The following is a 22295-nucleotide window of genomic DNA, read 5'->3' as shown; positions in this document are numbered from 1 at the left end:
CAACAGTGTATGGCTGTCTCTCCTCCCCCCCTGACCGTAACGATAGCGTCATCCATATCAAGGACGTTCCCTTGATCAGAGAAATGTCGTACTGTGCTTATCGCGCTGTTTGCAGCCGGCCAACGCCCGTCTGATAAGGCGGAGGCCATGCCACCTGACACGGTACGGTGGCCGGAACCTCCAAGCGCCGGCTCGGAGGACCAGGTATCTGCCACGCGAATGACTGCTGCAGATGTACATCCAGTGACATTCCAGATTATCTACTAGCGTCCGTTATCCCACCTGCCGTATTGCACGCTCAAGGTGGACACAGAGACACAGAGGCCCCTCCCCTCCTTCCAGGTTCCCCGACCTCTACGTGCTGCACAAAGGCCCAGCCAGCCATCCACCAGCCGGGCCTCAACACCATCTCACCGACCCTGCGTGCCTGGTGAGCCGGCTATAGTCGAAGCGGTCTGCTGCAACCCTTCCTTTCTTACCTACTTTTTTGTTTCCCCCTTCTTACTTCAACTCCTTTTCCGTCGTGAACCAGCGCGTTTTTCAAACCACTTTCAACGTCGAGCGAACAGACAACTCGGACCCCTTGCTACGGAGATCTCACGAGCGTATCTTATCTCCAAAACGCGGGGTTTGGGACGGAGGAAGTACTCCCCCCACATACGTCCAACCACCTCCCTCGACGACCACGACGACAACGACGTCTGACGATTACGAACGACCTCTCTCTATATCTCTGGCTACTTTTTTTTTCTTTTCGAAATTCAACGGCGTCAAAAAAATATAAACCTCAAAATGGATGGACAGCAGCGCGACGACCGCGCAGGACACAACTTCCAGAACAACAGAATGTCGGCGAACGGATCACAGCCCGCCGCGGGCCCTCGCAGACGGAATGACGGTCAGTCACTAGAAGACAGCCACTCGGCTGGTCAGATTGACAGAATGCTGACATCTCTCTTTTTAGATTCGTGGGTAGAGGTCTCGTCGCAGCCTTCTTCATCTTCTCTTTCTTCCATCGGCGACGAGATCGTCACCACCGGTCTCCGAGTCGGTGGGTCCATGACCGCCCGCCGACGTCGCTTACATCACCAAAACCAACCTGTGCCACGATCTTTTCATGTCGACCAGACGGCCATCCACGCTGGTACAAGTAGCCAGGAGGAGTACGAGGAGAGTGAAAGCGAGGAGGACCGATGTCTGACGAGCTCGACCGAGAACGTTCGGCCTCCGGTGCGAGCGTCGTTCCAACAGCAACCATCGGCGCAGGAGGATTCGGAGGACTCTGACGATAGCGACGAGATTGCTACCGCCCTGGGTCGCGTTTCCGATGATCCGGTCTTCAGACCTCAGCCAAACGCATTCTCTCATCCGCCCTCGGGCTTGGATAGGAGACACTCGGCCAGCTCGGCGATCCACCAGCATCCGCACAGCGGTGTAAGGCCGCCACTATCCCAACGATCTCAAACTAGTGTCAGCCGGGGCCCGCCAAACTTCATGTCCCCCGCATATCAAGCCGATAATGACGCGGCTCTCCGTGCTTCCCTCACGACTCTGCTGTCGTGCGCCGCTGCCGCCCGTGGTCTGCCCAAGTATAAGGATACTACCGAGCGACAGGGCGCTCCACCCGCGCATGCCGGAGTCGGACCTAGCTCTCAACCTGTTGAGTTACGGCTGATGCCCGAATCTGAGCTCATGGCTGAAAGACCTACCCAACCTCAGACCGCCTCTCCTGCCAAGTCTCCCGCTGCCCGTCCGTCACGGACGGCGGCGTCTTCTGCCCCCTCATCACCCAAGACCGACGGTGTCGATAAGCACAAGCGAACCTCTTCCTCACAGACACGCTCGTCCCGTGCGACAAAGAAGAAGAAGGTCGCGGCCAGCGAGGATGCCCTCATCAGCCCGACGTTGTTGACATGGGTTGTCAGTGCTGGCGTGGTAGTGTTGGTGTCTGTGGTAGGATTTGGTGCGGGATATGTGATCGGCCGTGAAGTAGGACGTCAGGAAGCACTATCGGCAGGAGTAGGTGTCAACGCCTCGGCAGTTGCGGACTCATCTTCGTGCGGACGGGAAGTTATTCGATCGTCCGGCGGCGGGCTTCGTCGCCTGAGGTGGGGTGCGGGGGTTGGTCGAAGCGTCGTCGCCTGAGATTTTTGAATCTGCGTCGATCGTCGAACATGTCGTCTGAATCATGAAGCGTCGGATGCTATTTACGTACAGGCGGATCCGGGGTACTGGATCTTTTGGGCTTCCGGACCTATTTCTTCATACACCTCTTGTCGGCTTTCTTCTCTTTTCGTCACGAACGGGTATGAGCGCGGACATTGACGAATATAGACGACTGCAAGTTTTTCTCATCTTTTCATGGATACCTCTTCTTCCCAAACGGGGGAAGGAAACGCGGAATATGCCTGGCAAACGAAAACGGGGGTTCAAACCGGGGTGGCTTGTGTGGTGCGGGGACATTATCAATCTTTTTTTTCTGAACCCCTCGTTCTTGATCTTCATCTGAAATGATCAACGATCTATGATCTGGGGTGTAGGAGTGGAAGTGGATGAGACCAGCCAAGGATCTGGGCCGGCATGGCGTGAAAGCTTTTTTCTCTTGTCTAGGTCCAGTTCAAGGGGGGGGGGTTATCGCGTACAAGTTCCTTTTTTTGATTTGTTCGAAGCATCAGAGCGGGGAGTTGTTCAAAGGTGTGAGGTTATCGATCGTAACCTCGACGCGGGGCTATCGAACCCATGGGTTAAAGTGATTTTTTCTTCGTTTTTCTGCAAGCAATCGGCCGGCGGACGTATTTGAAACCCTCGATTGCGGGATAGCAACGGGGTGTTTTTTCTCTCCTCTCTCCTCTCCGAAACACACGCCCTACAGGAGGTAGCTTTAATCAATCAACGGGGCACGGTTCACATGAAGATTCCTTCGTCTCCCGGGGACGCCGCTTTACGTATGTTGTGCATGTGATAAGATGTAATCTCGACTGGGCAGTGAGTTTTCCCCCGGACCCCGAGGAGTTCGTATGATGCCTGTTTTGGGACGTTTTGAAGCCTGAGCCTTGTTCGTAACTTGATCCCTTTGGGAGGGGTGTCTTCTGGGGTTTCTACGGATGGTCTTTCTCTTCTCTCTTCAACGTCAAGTCTTTTTTTGGAGGTTCGCGCCGAAGCAAGTTTCGGTTACAGATGCTGAGACTTGGCTCAACCGGTCAATTTTACGCGGGCCCGGGCGAGAGAGAGAGAGAGAGAGAGAGAGAGAGAGAGAGAGATTCTCGTCTCAACTTTTTTAGTCTCTTGTCGCGAGTTTGTCAAAAAAAAAAGTTCAAGGGCAGAACGAAAGATCTGATTACTGACTACCAGTTGCGTTGACGAGGCTGTGTTGCGTTTTGTGTAACTAGGTGAACTCCTTCGTCTGAAGCGTTGAAGACGCGATGGGGTCTACTACTACCTGAGTCGGAAAGTTGAACCGAGTTGCTTCGATTCACGTGCCCGGTTGATGAAGCATGCCAGGTTCAACTGGACGACATGAGGGGTTATCATTATCAATTTGTGAAAGGTAGGATCGTGATCGTGATCGTGCTGGGTTGAATGTTCTTCCCATCGGGCCTATACGGAGGCGACTGGCATTCAGGGATTGAGGTAGATGAGGGCTGCCTCGAAGACGGACGGACGTGACTAATACACAACGGCGGATCCACTCCAGTACTGGTTCTACCCGTATGTTCAAGATGGAGCGGTTGGTAATCAATATACCAGCAACGATCAGGTTTAGAATCTAGCCGGATCTTGTAAGTAATCTGATTTCTACCAATGTCTAACAGAAAGACCGAGCATCTCGCTAGCGTGATGGCTCCCTTGAATGACGTGATCTTTTGCTCTTCTTCACTCTCCAGATCGCTGCGAGTGCTTGCTTGCATGCCAAGCCCGTCTGCCCCTCAAAGTCCCTGACGACCCTGTAAGAGAATCTGTAGAAACCCCCCGTTCCATCCGAAGAAGAGGACGTTGAGTGTAAGCATTCGACAAGCAACCATGGTTCTTGGTACCAAGAATACCAAGAAAACCAAGAGATTTCCCAAGACGAGTACAGCCGAGAGATCTAGATTCGTCTCAGTCGATCGTTTCGCCAAGGTAATGGGGCCAAGAAGTGCCGATACGACGACGCCTTCAGGATGTGTTGCGAATGCTTGTTCCGTTGTATAAGATTTTGCGGAGTCCGAATCCTCCAGAATATCCTCAATTTGGCGACTAACAATAGCCCACCGGCAAAAGGCGTCGAAATTGAACCCTCTCCGTCTTCTGCGAGAAATCTCAGCCGGATGACTTCCATGCAGCAACAAGGGGTGCGTTTCCACCAAGAATCATAGCAGTGCAGATCGTTTGATTCATGTAGATTGCCCGAGGCTGGTCGCCACTCTAGACCCAAACTTTGATAGAACTTGACGCTGATCAGGCTACGGAATAATCCGTATCTAGTCCGACCCCCTTATAGGGCGCTGAGATCAAGAGGAACACTGCTACCTCTGCCGGCTCTGTATCGCCGGGGACCGCCTACAAAGTCCCTTGGCTTTGGCAACATGGCATCATCCTGGAACTTCCATCGAGGATCTTGTACGATGTATCGTTGACCACCACCGCCGACATTGAGACTGCTCATCGTGTTCGTTCGAGTAGGACTTGGACTCTTTGCACCATTGGGAGCAAGCGTGAAGGCGCTTGGATCTAGCATAGAAGATCGTAGACCAGAACCAGCACGGGCCCTCGTAGGGGGTGCTGCTGGTGGAGGAGGTGCAGAGGCGGGGGGCGAGGGGGCCGCCGATGGGGGAGGCGGTGGAGCAGCACTTGGAGATGCCTGGCCGGCTGCTCGTAAAGCGGCTTGCATTGCCAGCGGCGAAGGTCCGTTTGAGGCCGGTGGAGGAGGTGGAGGTGCTGGGGACCTCGACGGAGGCGATGGCGCTGGAGCTCTGGGAGCAGCAGCAGCAGGGGGTGGTGGCGGCGCCGAGGGGGGTGCGGACGGAAGTGCTGGAGCAGACGATGGAGGTGGTGGAGGGGGTGCTCCTGGAGCTGGCGATCCAGGTAATGGAGGCGGGTGGCTCGGCGTAGTCGAGGGCTTCCGGGATGCTGGCAGTGGCGGCGGCTTCTTGCCTATAGGAGGCGGAGGTCCTTTCATCGATGCTGAAGAGCCTGGCCGAGGTAGATCGCTGGGCGTCTTGCGCAAGTTGGCAATGGATGGTGGCAGGGCCGGTGCGGCGTTGGGAGGAGGTAAAGGCGGCCTTCCCGGCGGGGCCGGCGCCGCACCGCCAGGAGGTTTTGGTGCTCCGAATGTTGGTGGCTTCGGCGCAGAGGACGACCGCACATTGCTCTCGGGATCCGACAGATATGACGAGTCCATAGAAGCACCGGTATCAACGGCGCCACGAGTCTTCCGCAGCTTCGGCATGCCTCCCGCAAAGAGTCCCCCTAATTGTGGTGCTGCCTGTGTGGGCGGTGCAGGCGCGCTTTCTCGCCCGCTCTGGTCGCTATTGCTTCTAGCTCGATTTCCGGGCACCGGAGGAGCGAGGCCACCGGGAGGTTTAGGGGCACCACCAAAGCCTGGGACCGGAGGCGCACCTCCTAGAGGCGGTCCTCCGGAGGAAACGCCACCAGACGAACCCCCAACTACCGGCGCAGATCTATCGTTCGTAACGGCTTTCTTGAGAGCCCTGCCTTTCGTGATGTCGGAGAGTAGAGCGCCCTGTGACCCGTATCAGTATGATGCTGTGACAAAGCGTTCAAGTCCACTTGTGAGCTCCAAAGACGTACTCTGCCTCCTGGTGGTGGTCTCGAAGGTAGAGTGCCAGCTCCAGGAGGACCTCCTGGCGGCGGGGGAGGCGGAGGAGGGCCGCCCATCGCAGGCATCGGCGGCGGCGGCGGAGGTGGAGGGGGCATGATGCAGTTTGTTGCTATGTCTTTTATGTGTTTGCGCTTTCAGTATCGAGTAAATGATGGTTGTTGTGGTTGACTCTCGTCGATGGAGAGGTGGTTGATGGTGGTTAGGTCGTCGGCCGGAATTGGACGGAGGCTCATGCAAGCCAAGCTTGATAGGTTGGGTTCAATGGCGAGAATGAGCGAGAGATGTCGTTCAGATACAGTAGAATGGAGCGACAGGGTGCTGTTTCAATAGCAGGAGGAGATTGAGGCTCTCGAGGGGTTCGATCAGCGTGTCCTCAAGGGTCGATGGGATGATGGTACTCTGGGGTCGCTTTTCAGCCGCGTGGTGTTTCGTCATCTTCGGGCAGTATCTTGGTCGTTCGCTCAAAGGCGCTGCGCTGTTAGGCGCTGGCAGTGCAACCGTTACAGTCAAAGTGGGCTGAGGCGCCTGCCTGGTCTGAGGTACTTCCAACTAGCGGGCAGATGCCATAGCAGCCTAAGTATCTTATGGCCCATCAGCCTCAAATGTCTCTCCACGTACCTGTGGCTGGGCAGTACGTAAGCATGCGATGTGGCGTATGGGAAGAATAGTGATCCAGGGTATGAGCACTCTCGCAAGCCAAGACAACTTGCGGAACAAACCGGAATAGGCCCAAGAGACCAACTCATTGCTAAAGATGTTAATTGTATCTAATGCAGAGCTACAATAAAGATCTACAGCTTTAACGTCTTGGAAGAAATGGTGTTGAGAAACACGCAGCAGACGGTGTGAGTAAAGTGGCAGTGTAACAGTTCGCGCCAAAGAGGTGCGCGTAGGCTCTCAGAATACTCGGCATGCAACGCCAGTGGACGGCTGTGGCTGCTGCCGGCCACGTTTCTTCAGTGCACCTTCAAGTATTGGCTGGGCGCTGTACTCTCCTGTACTTGCCCCAAAGTGACCCCGCCTAGGAGGGGCAACTGCTAATCTCATTGGCGCGGCGCGCTGTCCCGAGCTGCGAGAGCCTCCCTGCCGCGTGAATGATCGCCTGTAAGGCTAAGGGGGGCAGGTGCGGGTAATTAGACGACGTGCTATTGGGGGGTATGGGGCTCAAGGTGGAAATTTTGCATGAGCTCCCAGCTTTCCCCGGAACCTCCGTCGCGTCCAGAGCTCCGAGAGTCCTTTCCCGTCCTCCAATTTTGCTTCATCCCACCGTCCCACGGTACCAGTGCCTCACATCACCCGGGATTCTTTGTCGGCCTTCTCTCCTCGACCAGTACCAAGCCCCAAGACGGCCTCTCCCGGCTGCTTGTCCCCCACGGTTTCTGCCTCACCCGCCCGACGGCCCCCTTTTGCTTGATTCTCTTAGCTTGCCTCGCTACGAAACGGACTATCTATCCCGATTGCTTCGCTGTTCGCTCTACTGCTGCAGCCCAGAGAGGCCAGTCTACGACTTCACGCCCGCTCGCTCGTTGTGTGCTTCAGATCGTCCAATCCTCAGTCACCGAAGACGCGTACGCTCGTCATCCTCCTCCTCCTCGACCCGACCTCGCGCACTATCCTCTCCGCTACGAAGATGATGCGGACCGCCTTCATCCGGCCAGCGGCTCGCCAGCCTCGCTTCGTTTGTCAATCATGCGTGGGCCTATCACGCGCCGGTCAACAGACTCGACTCCAGCATACCGCCAAGCCAAACGTGCCTTCGATCGTCCCTCTTCGATCTGCCCAGCTCTACGAGAATACCACATTGAGACGGGGTTTTGAGAAAAGTCGCCTGGCGAGCACGGTACCTGCTTCGGCTTTGCAAAAGAATGGTCACGAGAGGCCTGCAACGGCCAGTCCGTCGTCCAAGGAACTCCCTGATCTGAGCAAGCTGGCGGCCGTGGTTCAACAGAGCAGAAAGCACTTCCTCTCTACAGACGGAATTCCCACCACGCAGCTCGTCACTGCAGTCTTGAAAACGTGCCAAGGCGCCGCAAATGCGATTCAACCCTATCTATCCAGGTCGGAGAATCGTCCGGCCTCGACACTCACAGCATCGACCGCTTCCAATCTGTTATCCTTGGACTCGAACTTGACTGCAGCTAAATCTGGTAGCGCGTCGATCCCGTCAGTTTCTGTCAAGGATACAGTCGACACAATCTCCGAGTCAGCATACGAAATTATCGCCCACCCCACCGTTTCCATTGGTCCCCAGGTCTTGGACTTATACGTAAACATCCAAGCTAGGCTTGGCAGGCCCGAGACACTTCCCCATGTTTTCGAATTGTATGCGTCAAAGCCCAAACCAAAGGCGGTCGAGGGTGCAATCTCCTATGTTCAGCAGAACCCAAATAGGGCAGACAAGGCAATCGAAGCAAGTGTGGCCGAAACAGCTCTGGGTGCCGCCATCGACGCCAAGAATCTGGACGCTGCGATTGGCATCGTTGAGGCCTGCTACGCAACACAAGCATTCTACCGCCAAAAGCTTCTGCGGAAGGCGCTTCTGCCCGTCTCGGCCGTGGCAGCGGCCCCCTTTGGAGTCTACACTCTTGCCTCCAATCTCTCGGCATTCCAGAACACAATGGAGCCCGTGACAGCCACAAAGTTCGCCTTCGCCGCCATCCTGGCTTATCTGGGGTTCACAGCGACGATTGGGATGGTTGCCAAAACCACTGTCAATGATCATATGCGACGAGTCACTTGGGCGCCCGGTATTCCGTTGCACCAGCGCTGGCTGCGTGAAGAAGAGAGGGCGGGCATGGATGACATCGCATGCGCCTGGGGTTACAGAGAGAAATGGCGACACGGTGAGGAGGGCGGTATTGAGTGGGACTCGCTAAAGGAGTATCTTGGTCTGAAGGGAATGATGCTTGACAGAGTTGAGCTGATGGAGGGAATGAGTTGAGGAACCACATGTTCGAGTTGAGGGTTCGTTGATGAGACGTGCGGACACTGCGGGCACGCGGGGTGGCCTCCCACTGACGGCGTCGGAGCGGGCATGGGACGGGGTAATGGGGGGAAAGAAATGGATTGTTGGACAAGGGAAGCTCGTCGTTGGAGCTTAGGGAACCATGGAATATCTGTGCAACAGAGTTGCAAAGTCTGGACGTCGTTGCTAAGCCCCCCCTAGTCCGGAGAATAATGCGGCGGCCGACCAATCCAAATGCACATGCGCCGTCACCAAGGGCCCGCCTACAGATCGGCAATCTACGTCCTATCCCGCGCATCTTGCCAAGAGACTGCCCAGACATCGCCCAGACAGCATCGCCATCCACATGCGGATCACCACCAGCCATGTCGACGACGCTGTCACTATCGTCTTGTTTCAAGCACTATTCCTGGCCTCCCTCCTCTCTCGACTCAGCATCGGTGCATCATTGGTGACAAGATGAGTTTGAACTTGGCCTTGGATCCACACATTGGTCTAAGGCCGAGTGGCGCGAACGGCCTCTAGGTGACTGCAGAACTGCAGTAGTCCCCTGGGCAGTGACGAGCCATTCTGCCATCTCAATCTGAGCTAATCTCACATTTCTGCTTGACAAGCCATAGGAGCTTTGGTCTATACCTCCACCGTACAGATTATCTCAGTATACACCCCTCGCCTCATAGTCCGCACACTGCACGAACACACCGGGGTGTCCCTCGGCAGACTTAGCACCACGGCAACCCCTGCCCGCCATCAGAGCCTGACTGAAAGCGCCTCCCTGTTCGCACACGCAAGCCTGGACAAGTCCGCACCGACTCATCATAACCCTGCAGATCGGTGACTTTACAAAACGAGCCTCTTTACCTATAAAGAAGCAGAGCCTCTTGCATCACCATCTGTCAAGTGCCAATATCATCAACGCTCTGTCATCCGGAGCACCAGACGATTTTCAAAAGAAGACGTGAAAGCATCTTCTACAACCCAACAACCAGATCAACACGCACACAACAGTCACGATGTCGGCCAACGAAGAAGACTTTACACCTTTCGACCCGGTGCGGTGTGAGCACTATGCCAGATTCGCATCTCACTTGGATAGATGGCAGTTCGATGTCATGTACTGGCTTTTGTTCGTTTTCAATCTGTTCATCCTATTCCTGGCAGCATGGAATTACACACGGTGAGTTCCCCCGCAAAACCGTTGCGTCTCACGGTCATCTTTCCTCAAACAGTCTCACTGACCAACTGTTCAGGACATTGGACGCTGTGAGCGAACTCCCCGAGACGGACGCAAAAAGGAAAAAGGCCATCAAGCATTGCATCTGGTTCAACTTGGGATGCGTTTGCGTCTCATTAGCGACGGTCATTATGGAGGTCTTCACCTTGATGGCATTGCAGTTCTGCGACGGCGAGGACCTCATGTCGCTGTACTGGTCGACTTTCACCATGATTCAGGTCGGATCTCTCATTGCAGTATGCGGAGTCATTCTGGCCCTTGTCCACCAGCTGAGACAACGCAAGAACCCGTGTGTAGCCTCCCTGCCATACTTGCAAGCCTCATGTTTTCGCTAACGTATCATTATAGTCCATGGGCTCTTGCTCTCGGCACACCCGTCTTGGTCATCGCGGGTTTGTTCCACTACTTCCACACATGCATGGTCCGAAGAGTCAAGAAGGCGTCAGCGAGAAAGAGGAAGATGAGCGACGCCGGAACGCTCCCCATGAGCCAAGTGTACGTGCACCTTTCCACCCCGGGAAATTGGTTGCTACCCAACCTCCCCCCGCCAAGATGAAAACATGTGCGCTAAAACGAGATATAGGAACACTATTCAAGCCGAGTCTTCTGATGAGGATGATGGCATTCAAGGAGCTGAAATTATCGGGCTCACGATGGACGGCGGCCCAATCATCCATTTCAAGGACGCCGTGCCTTACAACTTGCCGAACAACAGCGAAATCATCGGGCGCTGCTCCAACGACAAGCCCATTGTTATCTGCCGCCGCGATGGCTTCCAGCTGATTTACAATGGCACGGACGAGAGAGCGCCTTCTCCCAACCCGGCAACTAAGAGCACGGGTTGAGGGCGAGGGGCGCCGGTTCCGTTGCATCCCGCAGCGGGCAGGCTCCACCCTTGCATTGGTGCGGCGAAGTCAAAAACAAAAGTCTAGATCCCGTCAGATCAGCCGCCTACGGCTACACCCCACGTCATAACACCAGGCACAAACGAGCTGCGTCCCTGCAGAACGGGTCGCCATAACCACTCTTACACCACACTCTCCAGCTTACACCACGCATACACATATCTGGACGACTATGACCAACAACGCCCGTTACCGCCCACAGTCATGGCACAGCCCTTCTGAAGCCTTATTCTCCACTGGCCTGCGTCCTATCCATTTTGGCTTTATCCCTTTTCGGCCTCTTATCAGGGTGATCCCTGCCACATAGGGAGCGGCACGGCGGCTGGTCTAGAGCTACGACTGTAGAGTCTATTGCTAGCTCCGGCGGGCACATTGGCACACGTCCTCCCTTCCCGCGCTAGAGAGCAAAGCCACTGTCACCTGACTACCGGGCGGGCGCCGACTTCACCGTCTTGGCCGTATTACCACAACGGACCAGTTCGTGGCAATAGCCAAGCGGAGCACGAAGCCGATCCTGACGCGGCAGTGGAAGGGCGTTTCCATCAACGGACGCCGGTCCAGCGGGGGTGACGGACTCCGCTTCGTTGAGGACTCCGTTTTTTTTTTCTTTACCAAGCATGCGTTCTGCGATTTCCAACAATTCCCACCTTCATGTGGCGGCGGCGGCACTCGATCTGCCCTCCCTGCCTATTCTTCCTCTTTTTTCTCACAGATTCCCAATCTACATGTTTTCATGCCTGTTGTATCCACATCACCGGCTTGGCGTTTTGGGTGATGCAGTTTATGGAGGGTGGTTGACTCGACACTAGATACGGACGGTGTGTGCTGCGCGCACCACTATCCGTGCTTCGTGTGCCTGCGTCCATCATCCCTGGCAAGTTTGGCTGGCAGCTAGGCTCGGAGTTGGAAAAGGTTTATCAATCTGTTTTTCTTTACAATTGCATCAGGCCGCAACAAGCCAAGACTTTTTATTTTCTCCATTTTTTTTTTCAGTCATTGAAAATTCCCCACCCCCTGGCTTTCCTTTCGTTCTGACTGATTATCTGATATGTCAGTCGTGCCAGGGGTGTTGTCACTAGCGTCGGTATTAGTTTGCGGGTAGAGCTGCATCGGGACTCCGGGAACTGCCTTGGTGTGTGTTGTTCTCTCACATGCACACACACACACACACTTGTGGTTTGCCGGAGGGGGGTACTCACGTCCCCTATTATCTTGGCTTTCGGGTTTGCTTTCACAAGAAAAAAGCTGTTGAGAAAACTCTCCGTAAGGGGCGGTTGACGCTAGCTAGCTTGGCCTTGGCTAGAGTACTAGGTAGATTGCGGAAATCAGATAAGCCAATTGAGCATTACACAAATTGTCAAATCCCACACACGGACAACTATCCGTACACTACAAGCGTGACAAGGCAAGCTTTGGCACCAGCCACTAAGTAGTAAGGTGCACACCGTCCACCGGCACATGAAGGACCCGTCATGATGATCGCCAACTTTATCTTCCAGACTAAGTAAAGTGATGTCTCTGGTGATTGTTGGTGAACCGACCCCCCATGCGCGCGCGCAACCAGAGTCGTTAGCAGCGTTTCCGACTGCTTGGCAAGACTGCATTTCGCGGCACATTCTAGTCTTCTAGCCTCTAGCCTCTAGGCAAGTACAACGAAGGCGGCAGTGCAACAATAGCTAGACAACATGGGACCCTTTTTTTTTTTTGAAGAAGAAGAAGAAGAAGAAAGGAAGAAGGAAAGGAAATCTGACCGCCAAAAGACGCAATGGACAGCGGTTCGAATGCCAAGACATGTTCACGGCCTGCTTACAGAACATCGAGATATGTCCACGGATCATCACCTTCCGTCATCTCAACAAAAAAAAAAAAAGGGGGACAATCTTTTGGTTCAGTGGTGAACTTTACGCCGCGGGCGGCCATGTCGCAAGAGCACAGAGGAAAGCGCACGGGTTTCTAGGCCGAGTATTCTTGGAACAAATCCTGAAGCGCGAGTCTACCACGGTAATCAAGCAGGAAAAAAGGCCCAAGGTGACACACGGCGAGAACGTTTCTGATTTTTTTTTTCTCTGTATTCTGTCTTGGGGTTGAACGGACGGACAGAACGATCCGTGCTCGTGCTTGTGCTCGTGCTCTCAGGGGTCGGTTTGGTTGGAGTTGGAGGCCGCTCTCTTGCGAGGCTGATCATTTGGAAGAGAGAAGAAGCTCGCTACTCATTTTACCACTTCACACGGATCTTCACCGAGTCAACAGAGGAGGGGGCCGCGTATCACGTTTTGTCTGCCAAGACCCTTGGTCACATGCCGTGGCACATACCAGATCACGGCTCGAGTCGATCCCCCCTCCGAGGCCTAAGGCCTTGTCCTCCTCCGGGCCTCTCAGAGCATGACCTTTGAGCACGCCGCACGGTAATGGGGCTGGCTAGGCAGATGGCAGATAGATAGCACGCATTCCAGCAGAGTCAGAGGCGTCATCAAAAACAGAAGAGCCAAAGGAACCTCGAAGTTACGAGTAGTAGGGGGTCAGGGCCAAGGAGCATGTCTTGAACTTTTTCTTCTTGTTTTACGGTTTTTTCTTGGATTACAGTAGCTACCGCATCCTTGGGTGGGACATGAATGTCTCACATACCCATCTAGAGGTATCTGGTGTATCTTTCTTTCTCTTCTTTTCTTTCCCCTTCTGTGCGTCTAGAGGTCGCCCGTGTCTCACACACGTGTTTCCTCATTCGCTTCTCTCTCGCGTCATCTCAACATCTCTTTTGGCTGACGTTTCTCCTGGGGTTTGTGACCATCTAACTCCGATAGCCCGCATGAATGCTCTCCCGGGGAACGCGAGTGCGCGAGAGTGTAAGTCCGTACCTGTGGTGGTGTCTTGAACTATTGCAAGCGCCCCGCCTTGCCGATTTGTAATATCTCACCAGTGAGACGGTCATCACTGCGCAGGACAGGCCACGACTCACCGCCGGCCTTGGCAAGGTTCACCTCAAGTTTTGTGCCAAGCACCTTGAAGGTGGACTTTTCCGTATCGATTGGCGCAAACAGAGGTACCTCGGTGGTGTAGCGCTTGGGCGGCGAGTCTGAGGTGGGCAGGTCAAGTGCGATGGACTGCGACTTGAACTCGATCTTGGCCGAATCCTTGACGATCTTCTTGAGGAAGAAGGAGGCGATGACAGTAGAAGGGGTCTGGTAGAAGTCGGTGCGGACTGTGTCGAGCTTCTCCTCGCCGCCAGCTGCCGCAGCGTTCTTCTTCTTGCCGCTTCCGATGAACAGGTGACGGCCATTGGTCTTGCAACCTTCGATCTTCATAAACTGGTCAAACTCGAGAACACGGCGCTTGCAGCAGCTGTAGCCCTTGGAGCCCTCGTGGAAGATGGGGACACCGGGGTGGTGGACGCAGGATTCGCCATCGCGCGATGAGGCCTTGCGGTAGGTGGCCGAACAGGCTTTACGACGGCAGGTGGTCCCGTCGGGAATCTCGAGGGAAGCGTCGTCGGACTCGGACTCCGGGGGTGGAGGCGGAGGGGAGGGAGCGGCTGTGGCTTGGGAGAGGGGCTTGCGTGCCGGTTCCGCTGCCGATGCGAGCTTATCGAGGAGAGAAGGCGCGTCCGCGGGGTCCGCTTGGGGCTTCTGCTCGATCTTTGGGGGGAGGTCGGTTGTGGAGTGCTTGCCGGTTGTGCAGGGGGGGATGGCCATAAACTCCTCAAAGGTGAGGACACGGGGTTTGCAGCACTTCCAGCCTGTTTGGTAGCGGTGAATGAGGTTAGCCGCGGTGTCTCGTGTGAAATGTTTCCAATGCGATTGATTGCGGTTGAACGGGGCTCGTGGCAAGGGGATGGGAGAGGTGCAATTGGACGAAAGAAGGGGAATCCCATGACATCCGCACGGGACAAGAACGGGAAGGACGCGTTCTCCATGGAGCATGGCGTAGCACTTGTGTAGAGTTTGTATGGTGATTGGGGGGCTAGGAGTGAGTACCTTTCTGGCCTTCATGGAAGACGGGAGGACCGGGGTGGTAGACACATGGCTCCTCAGCATCAGAGTAGAGCTTGCCGCAGCCCTGGTGGACGCACTTTTCTGCCATGATGGGCTGGCAGGATGAGCTTATGCTGCTGGGCTTTCGCTACCGTTTTCGCGTGCTGAGGTGAGATGCAAGCGAAGTTTGCTGGACACACAGTGATGCTCCAAGGAATTGGAGTGGAAGGAAGGGGGAAAAAATTGTTAAGGATGAACAAGATTCAAGATTGACGACGGGTGACGTTTGAGAATTGGTGTGGATGAAAGAGGCGGCGGGTCTAGCAGGATGTAAATTGTCGAAAAGGGCCCCCGTAAGTGGAAGTGGGTGGTTGTCGTCGATGGAGGGGTTGCTATGTTCTCCAGGATTCCAGAATTTCCCAGGGGTCGTCGTCACTGCGATTTAGCGGCTCAAAATTATGCATGTTGGGCACAAGCTCCGCCAAATCTTCCTGCTGATTCGCCGGAGATGGATAACGAAGGGTGGGGTGCGATTGCTTCAAAGTCCTGACCGCCTTCCTGAAGAAGACGTCCGTAATGTGACCACATTCGGCAAGTATTGACCGAAGACAATGACAGGTTACATCCGGCCTTGTCCTTGCAGGTTCAGAGTTGCAACTCGGCCGGGGTGGAAGTTCAGTCGGAAACTTCAAACTTACGACCCAAAAAAGACCAGACATCTTCAGCCCACACTTTTGCCTTTTTTTGCCCATTTCATCATCATCACAAGACGGACTGGGACGAGCAGCAATTTTGCTTTCTTCGTGGCGGATCCAACCATTCAATCAATCGGACTATTTCGAAACGATAACCAACGGGCGTTTCTCTCCACACCTTCGCAACTGGCAGACATTGGCAGGTCACATCATCTCACTTTGAATCTCACAGACATATCTCAAATACAACCACAGACATTGTACGCCCCTCCCACTCAACTCCAACACCAACCTACCCTGATCCCTGGTACCAGTCGTCATATTTGACATTCCTATCCTTTCTCTCCTCCCCTCGTCTTCCTTTCCCAGCTGACCGAGAACGAGGCTGTTTCACAGCCTTCGAGCCTCCTTCTTTTTCTCGGTTCAAGAGTATGTTGTGCCCACACACTACGGTGGGATAAACGTCAGATTTCGAGTTAATCGCGAGACGTCCACAGCAGACTTGCAATTTGATCTGCAGCAATCATAAAAATGTTTGCACCAACACGACGTTTATTTCAAAAGGTCCAACCATGTCGGATCACCCTCTTCTCCCGCGATGAGTGCGGCTTGTGCGTGCGGGCCAAATCGGCACTCTCCAACGTTTGGGATCGCCGGCCTTTTGCTTACACGGAGGTCGTCATCACGAAGCCAGAGAACAAGAAGTGGAGGGACCTTTACGATTTCGACGTGCCCGTGGTAAGTTCATCCTTCTTTCCTTGCCGCGTGGGATGAAAAGGAGGCCATCCGATGATGCACATCCACCTTCGCAAAAGTTTACTGCAAAAGTGAGCCTTTAACCCTTTCTAATCCGTTGACGTGCGCCCCTTTACCCCAGATCCACATTAGCAAAGCCGAGGCCCCTGAGGAGGATGTCAAACTCGTGGGCAAAGCTGTCAAGCTCATGCATCGATTCGACCCAGATCAGATCGAAGCCAAGATGGATCAAGTAGAGGGAGAAAAGTAAACTCTGTGAAGATCGTCTTTCTTACTCATCCAGAGCGGCCGCAGCGTTGCTTGGCTCACAGGAGGTAGCCAGCAGGCGAGCCAAGAGTTCGACCAACCAAACAGCACAGCCTACTCCTCTACCATATTCGATACCCTTCTACTCTCGAGAATCTCTAGGCATCTCCTACGGTATCGCTCAGTACGATCCACCCTTGGCCGGCTTCGCCCCTCCCCTGGCTATGCTCAATGACTCCGAGACTGTGTACTGCAATGCCGTGTAATCCGTCGCCACGCTAATCATGTCGAACCCCTTATCCGCGAAGAACTTGGACTGTTCGCCGCTCGTGCAGAAGATGCCGGCCTTCTTACCCGCCTTGTGCGTCGCCTCGAGGATGCGCTCAATAGCATCGCTCAGCTCCTTTTCGATGACGCCGTTAATCACTGGGTGGCCAATGTTGTTTCCTGTGATGCCGGTCAGCCAAGATCGTCCAACTTCAAGTGAACAAGCGGCCCAAAGTGCATGGCTCAAGGGATGGCATAAACTGACCAAGATCAAAGGGGCCAATGAAGAGCGCGTCAATACCCTCCACCGCCGCGATCTCGTCAATGGACTCGAGAGCCTCCCTGGTCTCAATCTGCACAATCGTCAGCAGGCTGTCGTTGGCCTGCTGCAGGTACTCCGTCATGCTGGGCGCCGGGCTGAAGCGCTCCATGGCGAGAGGCGACCCGAACCCACGTCGTCCCCACGGCGGGAACTTGGCCGACTGCACCAGGTCCTTTGCCTCCTGGGCGGTTCGGAGCAGCGGAACGAGGATCTTTTTCAAACGTCAGCCAAGCTTCTTCTCTTTGCGAACACCGCATGTAAATGAAACATTCTCCCTGTTCACATGAGGCTTGTCTGCTTACCCCGTGAGCACCGCAATCCAAAGCACCTGAATATGTGGTTAGTCTAATTTGCCCCAAACACGAGAAAGGGGTAGTGCCCTTACGCTTCACCATCCAGCTCTGCATGTCCGGCAACCTCACAATGGGAGATACACCAGCCGCCGCAATGGCAGGGACGGCATCGTGCATGGCGCCATCTGGGAAGTAGGACACCAACAAGTCAGCTTCTCATCTTGATCCTCTCATTCAGCGTTCAGCATCAACACTGCTCTGATAACTCAATCAAGCTCACCGTCAATGTTCCCATGCTCGCAATCGACCAAGACCCAATCCACGCCGGGACTCCGGGCAAGCACCCGGGAGACGTTGGCGCCGGGAATCATCTGCCACAACCCGAAACTGGGGCCGGCGCCCTTGGTGAAGGCCGTCCGGAGCTTGTTGGCCGCTTGCATCGCCGACATTGTAGTTTGTATACACGAATGTGAAGTGGTAAATTGACGAATTATAATGATGGTGTTTATATGAATTGCAAGTAGCAACAGTTCCTGTGCGACGTAAGATACAAATCTTTTGTTTCTTTCCTTTCTGATAGGTTTACTACATGATCAAGCACCGGAATCGGCTCATGATGTGAACCAACCCCTCCAACCCAATGTGTCACCCGCGCCTTATGTCAGATACGCGTAGGCGTCTGTCTGTCTGTCTAGTGCGGGGGTGCTTTACTGATTTCTTCGGAGGGAAAGCCGGCCATGGCGCCCCATTCTACGCATGCACGCGGATAACAGATAGAGGCGGGCCGGGGGAGGTAAAGCGGGTTTCTAGGACAGGAACTCGGTCCATTCCCACCACAGTATCCGTACCATGGGTAGAAAAGACCCACGGGACGGAGATATTCATGCGGCGGGGTAATTGTCGGATGTTATTGGGGGTTATTAGTCTATCAGAGCTACCTTACCCAGGGAGGAAACGTGGGGGAAGAGGTATGTTTGGGCGGGGCTAGCCGAATTCCCGGCTCCCGCGACCTCACCACAGCAAGCTCTCGTCAGGTGCTTGCTACCTGATGTCACCAAAGGTATACACAGAAAGGTAGGTACCTACCTAGATAAGTGCGTGCAATTAGTCCAAGCTTGAGACCTTCGAAACTTCACAAAGAACACAAATCTGGTCACAATATAGACTTTCGGGACTTCAACTCTTCGCCGTCAAAGGATGGCCGCTCCAGAAGCCTACCCGAGCGACATTGTGTTTGCTCGTAGCTTTGCTCTTTTTATTTCGTTGAATGTGGGAAAGCAACAGCTTATTGTACAACTTTCAGGAACCCAGATCTGACGCTGCGGATCGCAAAAAATGCGCCAGCCCTGTACGATGTAGGCATGCGTATGCCCTCTTTTCTCTCTCTCCAAACTTTTCTCTATGTTTGACTTCCCGGATGCAGATTGGTCAGCGTAGCGATGTCTCGTTTGTGGCCCAAAGACGACTCTCTCGATATTTTCGTCCGGGCCTTGTCCAAAAGGGTTGCTCTGCGCGGTAGCAACACTTGTTGCCATAAACGGCCAAGGATCCACTCGCGTAGAGTGTCGAATACCCACCTCTCGCCGACCAAAGCCTGTATAGGTCGCGTTGGGCGTGGTCGTTCGTGGCCCGTCTCCTTACTCTTCCCCATCGTGGGTGACGTTTAGTCCTGGAGGCAGCTTTTGCGAGGATATGTGAGTTAGACCCAATCAAGGCTTCGCAGTTATTGACATACCCGAGATAGTCCTCCTTAATGCTGCCAATCGCCCACATCTCACCGACTTCTGTGCGCGTACCAATTACCTTGACACGCACGTGGGTTCCTGGTTCAATGATGGTATCTTCATTGTTGGTGAACTGAGGCGGTGTCGCGTTGGGTTCCCACTTGATCTCGGAAGGGATCAGCTGATAAAGAAATAGCAGCGGTTAGCTATCGACGAAAAGGTACTGCCTGGCCAGCGCGGAAGCGAGAACCTACATGTGCCGACACGAATAACCGCAGAGGCCCCGCCTGGGCGAAAAAGCCCTGGTGATTGACTGAGTAGACCACAGCATCAACCTGGGTTCATGTCAGAAGCCGCTTCCCCGACAAAGCCAGGCAGATTTATAGCAATTACCGTCTCGCCCTTGAAGGGTCGCCAAACCACGGCTCGGTATCCCACCGTGAACTCGGCCAGGCCACTGCCTGGGAGAATGCGACCCTCGGAAATATCGAAGGTATCCATGATGGAAATGATGTAGTAACTTCCTGCGCAGGTGCCTTCCACGTCCTTCAGCAACTTGCTCGTCACCAGCTCGTGCATGTTCCGGCCGAAGTAGGAGGGGTGCAGGGTGACCCTGCGCTCCATGTTGTAGAGGAAGAACATCGTGACGGCTTTCAAGGCGCAGAATGCTCGGAGGCGAGAAGCGGATCGTCGTCGTGTCGTCGTCAGCGATGTTGGCCGTATCCTGCCTCCAACAACGCGTCGGCGCGTTATTAACCCAAGCTCTTCGTATTATATGCGAATAATTCTAGTGCCCGTGTTGATGTGGTCTCAATCGATCCGCGATCGAGTGACACGACTGGAAGCGTGGGGTGAAACAATCGATGCGCGGCTTCCAAATGCAGACCGGTGAGTAGGGTCAGAAGTCGCGAACAAGCTGAAGCTAGAGGGTTGCAACGCGCGACACGCCTCCGAGAAAGAAAATACACGAGGACGGAATAAAGGAGAAGCGCGAGGAATCGGGATGTTGACGAATATCTCCTCTGTGGTGCGCTGAAGGAGATGCGCCGCCAGCGTTGTGACTCGACGGGTAGTGAACGGAGAGGTTGTCCTGAGATGAACCTGACGAGGCTGAGATGGCCTTGTTACGGCAAGAAGTGGCTCCTGAATTTTTTGGCCTGCGGGCAGCCACACCTACACATGCCCCAGGCAGGAAAAGTGGGATTGGCAGGAGCTCAAGCCACACCTTTCACTTCGTTCTACCGCGCTTGCGCTAAAACACTGCGCTAGCGCGGAAGGCCCGTGGCGGAAAGGTCGTCGCTCCGAAGCCGGGGTAAGCGCGATGTTCAGGACGCCTTGGAAGGCAGGTACTTTAGGCGCGACTTGAATAGTGATTAAATGAGCGACAAATCCCATTCGTGGATTGCGATGCTGGAGAGTGCACTGTCAGATGCCAGCAGGATGCGACAAGTGGCGCCATTTGGGCCGCGGATGTGAGAGCCCAGCCCTAATGAGTTGGAGCTGGCGTCATAATTTGGGCTTGCGGCACAGATCACGCATGGAGTCAGTCTGTTTATCCAACGAGGACTGTAAAATTGGCCAGCTTCATGTTTTGACATCCGGATGTCCTTCAAGCTCAATCAGAAGAGTCGGTTAAGAGCCTCCCCAGCCTCCGACGCGCTCACACGACAAATGCACGACGTTAGATTGGGCGGAGGAAATCAGTCGTATGTTTGGTGCATGCACGTTTAGAGATTTTTAGTGGACTCATTCCCCCCAAAATCTCCAGTCAGAAGCCGCCATTGTGGACCTTGTCGCTTCCAGGACTGCTGGAAATCTAGTGGAATCCCTACGAACTCCCCGAACCGAAGAGCAAAAACGCGCTCCCAGCGGCCCCACGGGTACTTGCACCGCAAAGGTTCGGCGGAAGGCAAGGTAACTCGACGTGCTTGGGTGGGACACATATGAACACCATTGCAACCCTGTCCGGAACACGACGGCATTCCCTCAAGTTCCATCATTCGCAACGACGCCAACATCACCAACTCTCTCCCCAGTCGCCCATAGTGCATCCGCGACTAATCTAATTTCTGGTATCGATACGGCCGTTCCAAAGTGCACCACAACCAATCCGTCCGGCCCGCTCACGCTCCAGCTGTTGCCGATCCGCCCGCGGCTGAGCCTCGACCCTGCAGCCAGCCTCGTCTTGGTGCATCTATCCTGCAACAAACCTCGGCTCTCAGTCCACCACATCGCCCTTGGCTTAGGTCTCAGCACCATCTCATTTCATTCACCGCCATCATGTCTTTAGACTTGGAAAAACACCTGACCTTTGTTCGTGAACTGTCCGACTTTCCAGAGTACGTCGTTAGCATGGTTGCTAATGAGCTCACAGTATGGTGCATACCACCATAATACCGTCAACATCGGCATCCACATGGCATGTGTGCCCATCATCTTGTTTTCCGGATTTTGCCTTGTAAGCAGTCAATGAGATGTAACTCGAGTCTTTTCATCTGAGCTCATACAGACTTCCCCAGGCCACCAACACAGGAACTCTCATTCCACTCCCTAGCTGGCTCACCGTCCCTAATCTAGATCTTAACTTGGGGACACTGGCAGCCCTGACTTGGGGTGGTCTGTATGTTCTTCTCGAACCTGTTGCCGGCACGCTCCTGGCCGTCATTTGCTTGGCCGCCACTGCCGCTGGCAACCACTTCAGGGTTGAGAACCCTACCTTGACCAACCAGGCCGCCATCGGCATCCACATCGCCTGCTGGATCTTCCAGTTTATCGGGCACGGCGCCTTCGAGGGGCGCGCGCCGGCGCTGTTGGACAACCTGGTTCAGGCTGTCTTCCTGGCCCCTCTCTTTGTTTGGCTTGAGTTCCTGTTCAAGCTCGGGTACCGTCAGGAGCTCAAGGGCCGCGTTGACAAGGCCGTCGAGAAGGAGATTGCCAAGTTCAGAGCCTCCAAGGCGAACGGCGACGCCAAGAACGGAAAGGCCCAATGAAGTCTTTGCAGACCAGCCGATGACAAAATACTTACCCGGTCTTGCGATGTAAATTCAACCAAACTCACACACCTATCGGAAAGACTACAAGCGCTGGCCAAGTGCTTAC

The 22295-nt window shown here is 54.5% G+C and overlaps 9 protein-coding genes across 9 annotated transcripts; 6 read left to right on the top strand and 3 right to left on the bottom strand.

Annotated features, from left to right (window-relative positions):
• Positions 1–792: 792 nt before the first annotated feature.
• CLUP02_05415 (uncharacterized protein) lies at positions 793–2145 on the top strand (the record flags this gene model as incomplete). Its single annotated transcript, XM_049284422.1, has 2 exons — positions 793–898; positions 965–2145. The coding sequence occupies 2 exons, from the start codon at positions 793–795 to the stop codon at positions 2143–2145; spliced, it is 1287 nt and encodes a 428-aa protein (XP_049141565.1).
• A 1192-nt stretch (positions 2146–3337) lies between these two features.
• Positions 3338–6054, bottom strand: CLUP02_05414 (proline-rich; the record flags this gene model as incomplete). The annotated part of the gene is made up of 8 exons (XM_049284421.1): positions 3338–3365; positions 3477–3702; positions 3800–3901; positions 3941–4287; positions 4313–4404; positions 4502–5722; positions 5791–5930; positions 5991–6054. 8 exons carry the CDS (start codon positions 6052–6054, stop codon positions 3338–3340), a joined length of 2220 nt encoding a protein of 739 aa, XP_049141564.1.
• Positions 6055–6423: 369 nt separating this feature from the next.
• On the top strand, positions 6424–8762 carry CLUP02_05413 (uncharacterized protein; the record flags this gene model as incomplete). Its single annotated transcript, XM_049284420.1, has 4 exons — positions 6424–6452; positions 6619–6666; positions 6745–6808; positions 7245–8762. 4 exons carry the CDS (start codon positions 6424–6426, stop codon positions 8760–8762), a joined length of 1659 nt encoding a protein of 552 aa, XP_049141563.1.
• Positions 8763–9020: 258 nt separating this feature from the next.
• Positions 9021–9311, top strand: CLUP02_05412 (uncharacterized protein; the record flags this gene model as incomplete). The annotated part of the gene is made up of 1 exon (XM_049284419.1): positions 9021–9311. One exon carries the CDS (start codon positions 9021–9023, stop codon positions 9309–9311), a length of 291 nt encoding a protein of 96 aa, XP_049141562.1.
• A 488-nt stretch (positions 9312–9799) lies between these two features.
• Positions 9800–11232, top strand: CLUP02_05411 (uncharacterized protein; the record flags this gene model as incomplete). The annotated part of the gene is made up of 6 exons (XM_049284418.1): positions 9800–9963; positions 10037–10309; positions 10369–10545; positions 10604–10860; positions 10935–10988; positions 11066–11232. The coding sequence occupies 6 exons, from the start codon at positions 9800–9802 to the stop codon at positions 11230–11232; spliced, it is 1092 nt and encodes a 363-aa protein (XP_049141561.1).
• A 2566-nt stretch (positions 11233–13798) lies between these two features.
• Positions 13799–15002, bottom strand: CLUP02_05410 (CORD and CS domain-containing protein; the record flags this gene model as incomplete). Its single annotated transcript, XM_049284417.1, has 2 exons — positions 13799–14658; positions 14897–15002. 2 exons carry the CDS (start codon positions 15000–15002, stop codon positions 13799–13801), a joined length of 966 nt encoding a protein of 321 aa, XP_049141560.1.
• A 502-nt stretch (positions 15003–15504) lies between these two features.
• On the top strand, positions 15505–16594 carry CLUP02_05409 (glutaredoxin-like domain-containing protein; the record flags this gene model as incomplete). Its single annotated transcript, XM_049284416.1, has 5 exons — positions 15505–15791; positions 15821–16017; positions 16109–16326; positions 16404–16415; positions 16466–16594. 5 exons carry the CDS (start codon positions 15505–15507, stop codon positions 16592–16594), a joined length of 843 nt encoding a protein of 280 aa, XP_049141559.1.
• Positions 16595–16771: 177 nt separating this feature from the next.
• Positions 16772–19838, bottom strand: CLUP02_05408 (HpcH/HpaI aldolase/citrate lyase family protein; the record flags this gene model as incomplete). The annotated part of the gene is made up of 8 exons (XM_049284415.1): positions 16772–17037; positions 17123–17390; positions 17482–17507; positions 17565–17657; positions 17753–18005; positions 19114–19377; positions 19451–19531; positions 19590–19838. 8 exons carry the CDS (start codon positions 19836–19838, stop codon positions 16772–16774), a joined length of 1500 nt encoding a protein of 499 aa, XP_049141558.1.
• Positions 19839–21476: 1638 nt separating this feature from the next.
• Positions 21477–22186, top strand: CLUP02_05407 (uncharacterized protein; the record flags this gene model as incomplete). The annotated part of the gene is made up of 3 exons (XM_049284414.1): positions 21477–21509; positions 21571–21654; positions 21716–22186. 3 exons carry the CDS (start codon positions 21477–21479, stop codon positions 22184–22186), a joined length of 588 nt encoding a protein of 195 aa, XP_049141557.1.
• Positions 22187–22295: the final 109 nt, after the last annotated feature.

The sequence above is a fragment of the Colletotrichum lupini genome, chromosome 3 (assembly GCF_023278565.1).
Source record: "Colletotrichum lupini chromosome 3, complete sequence".
Taxonomy (NCBI): Eukaryota; Fungi; Ascomycota; class Sordariomycetes; order Glomerellales; family Glomerellaceae; genus Colletotrichum; species Colletotrichum lupini.
The sequence above is the reverse complement of the archived record's forward strand: the minus strand, read 5'-3'. Positions and strand labels throughout refer to the sequence as shown.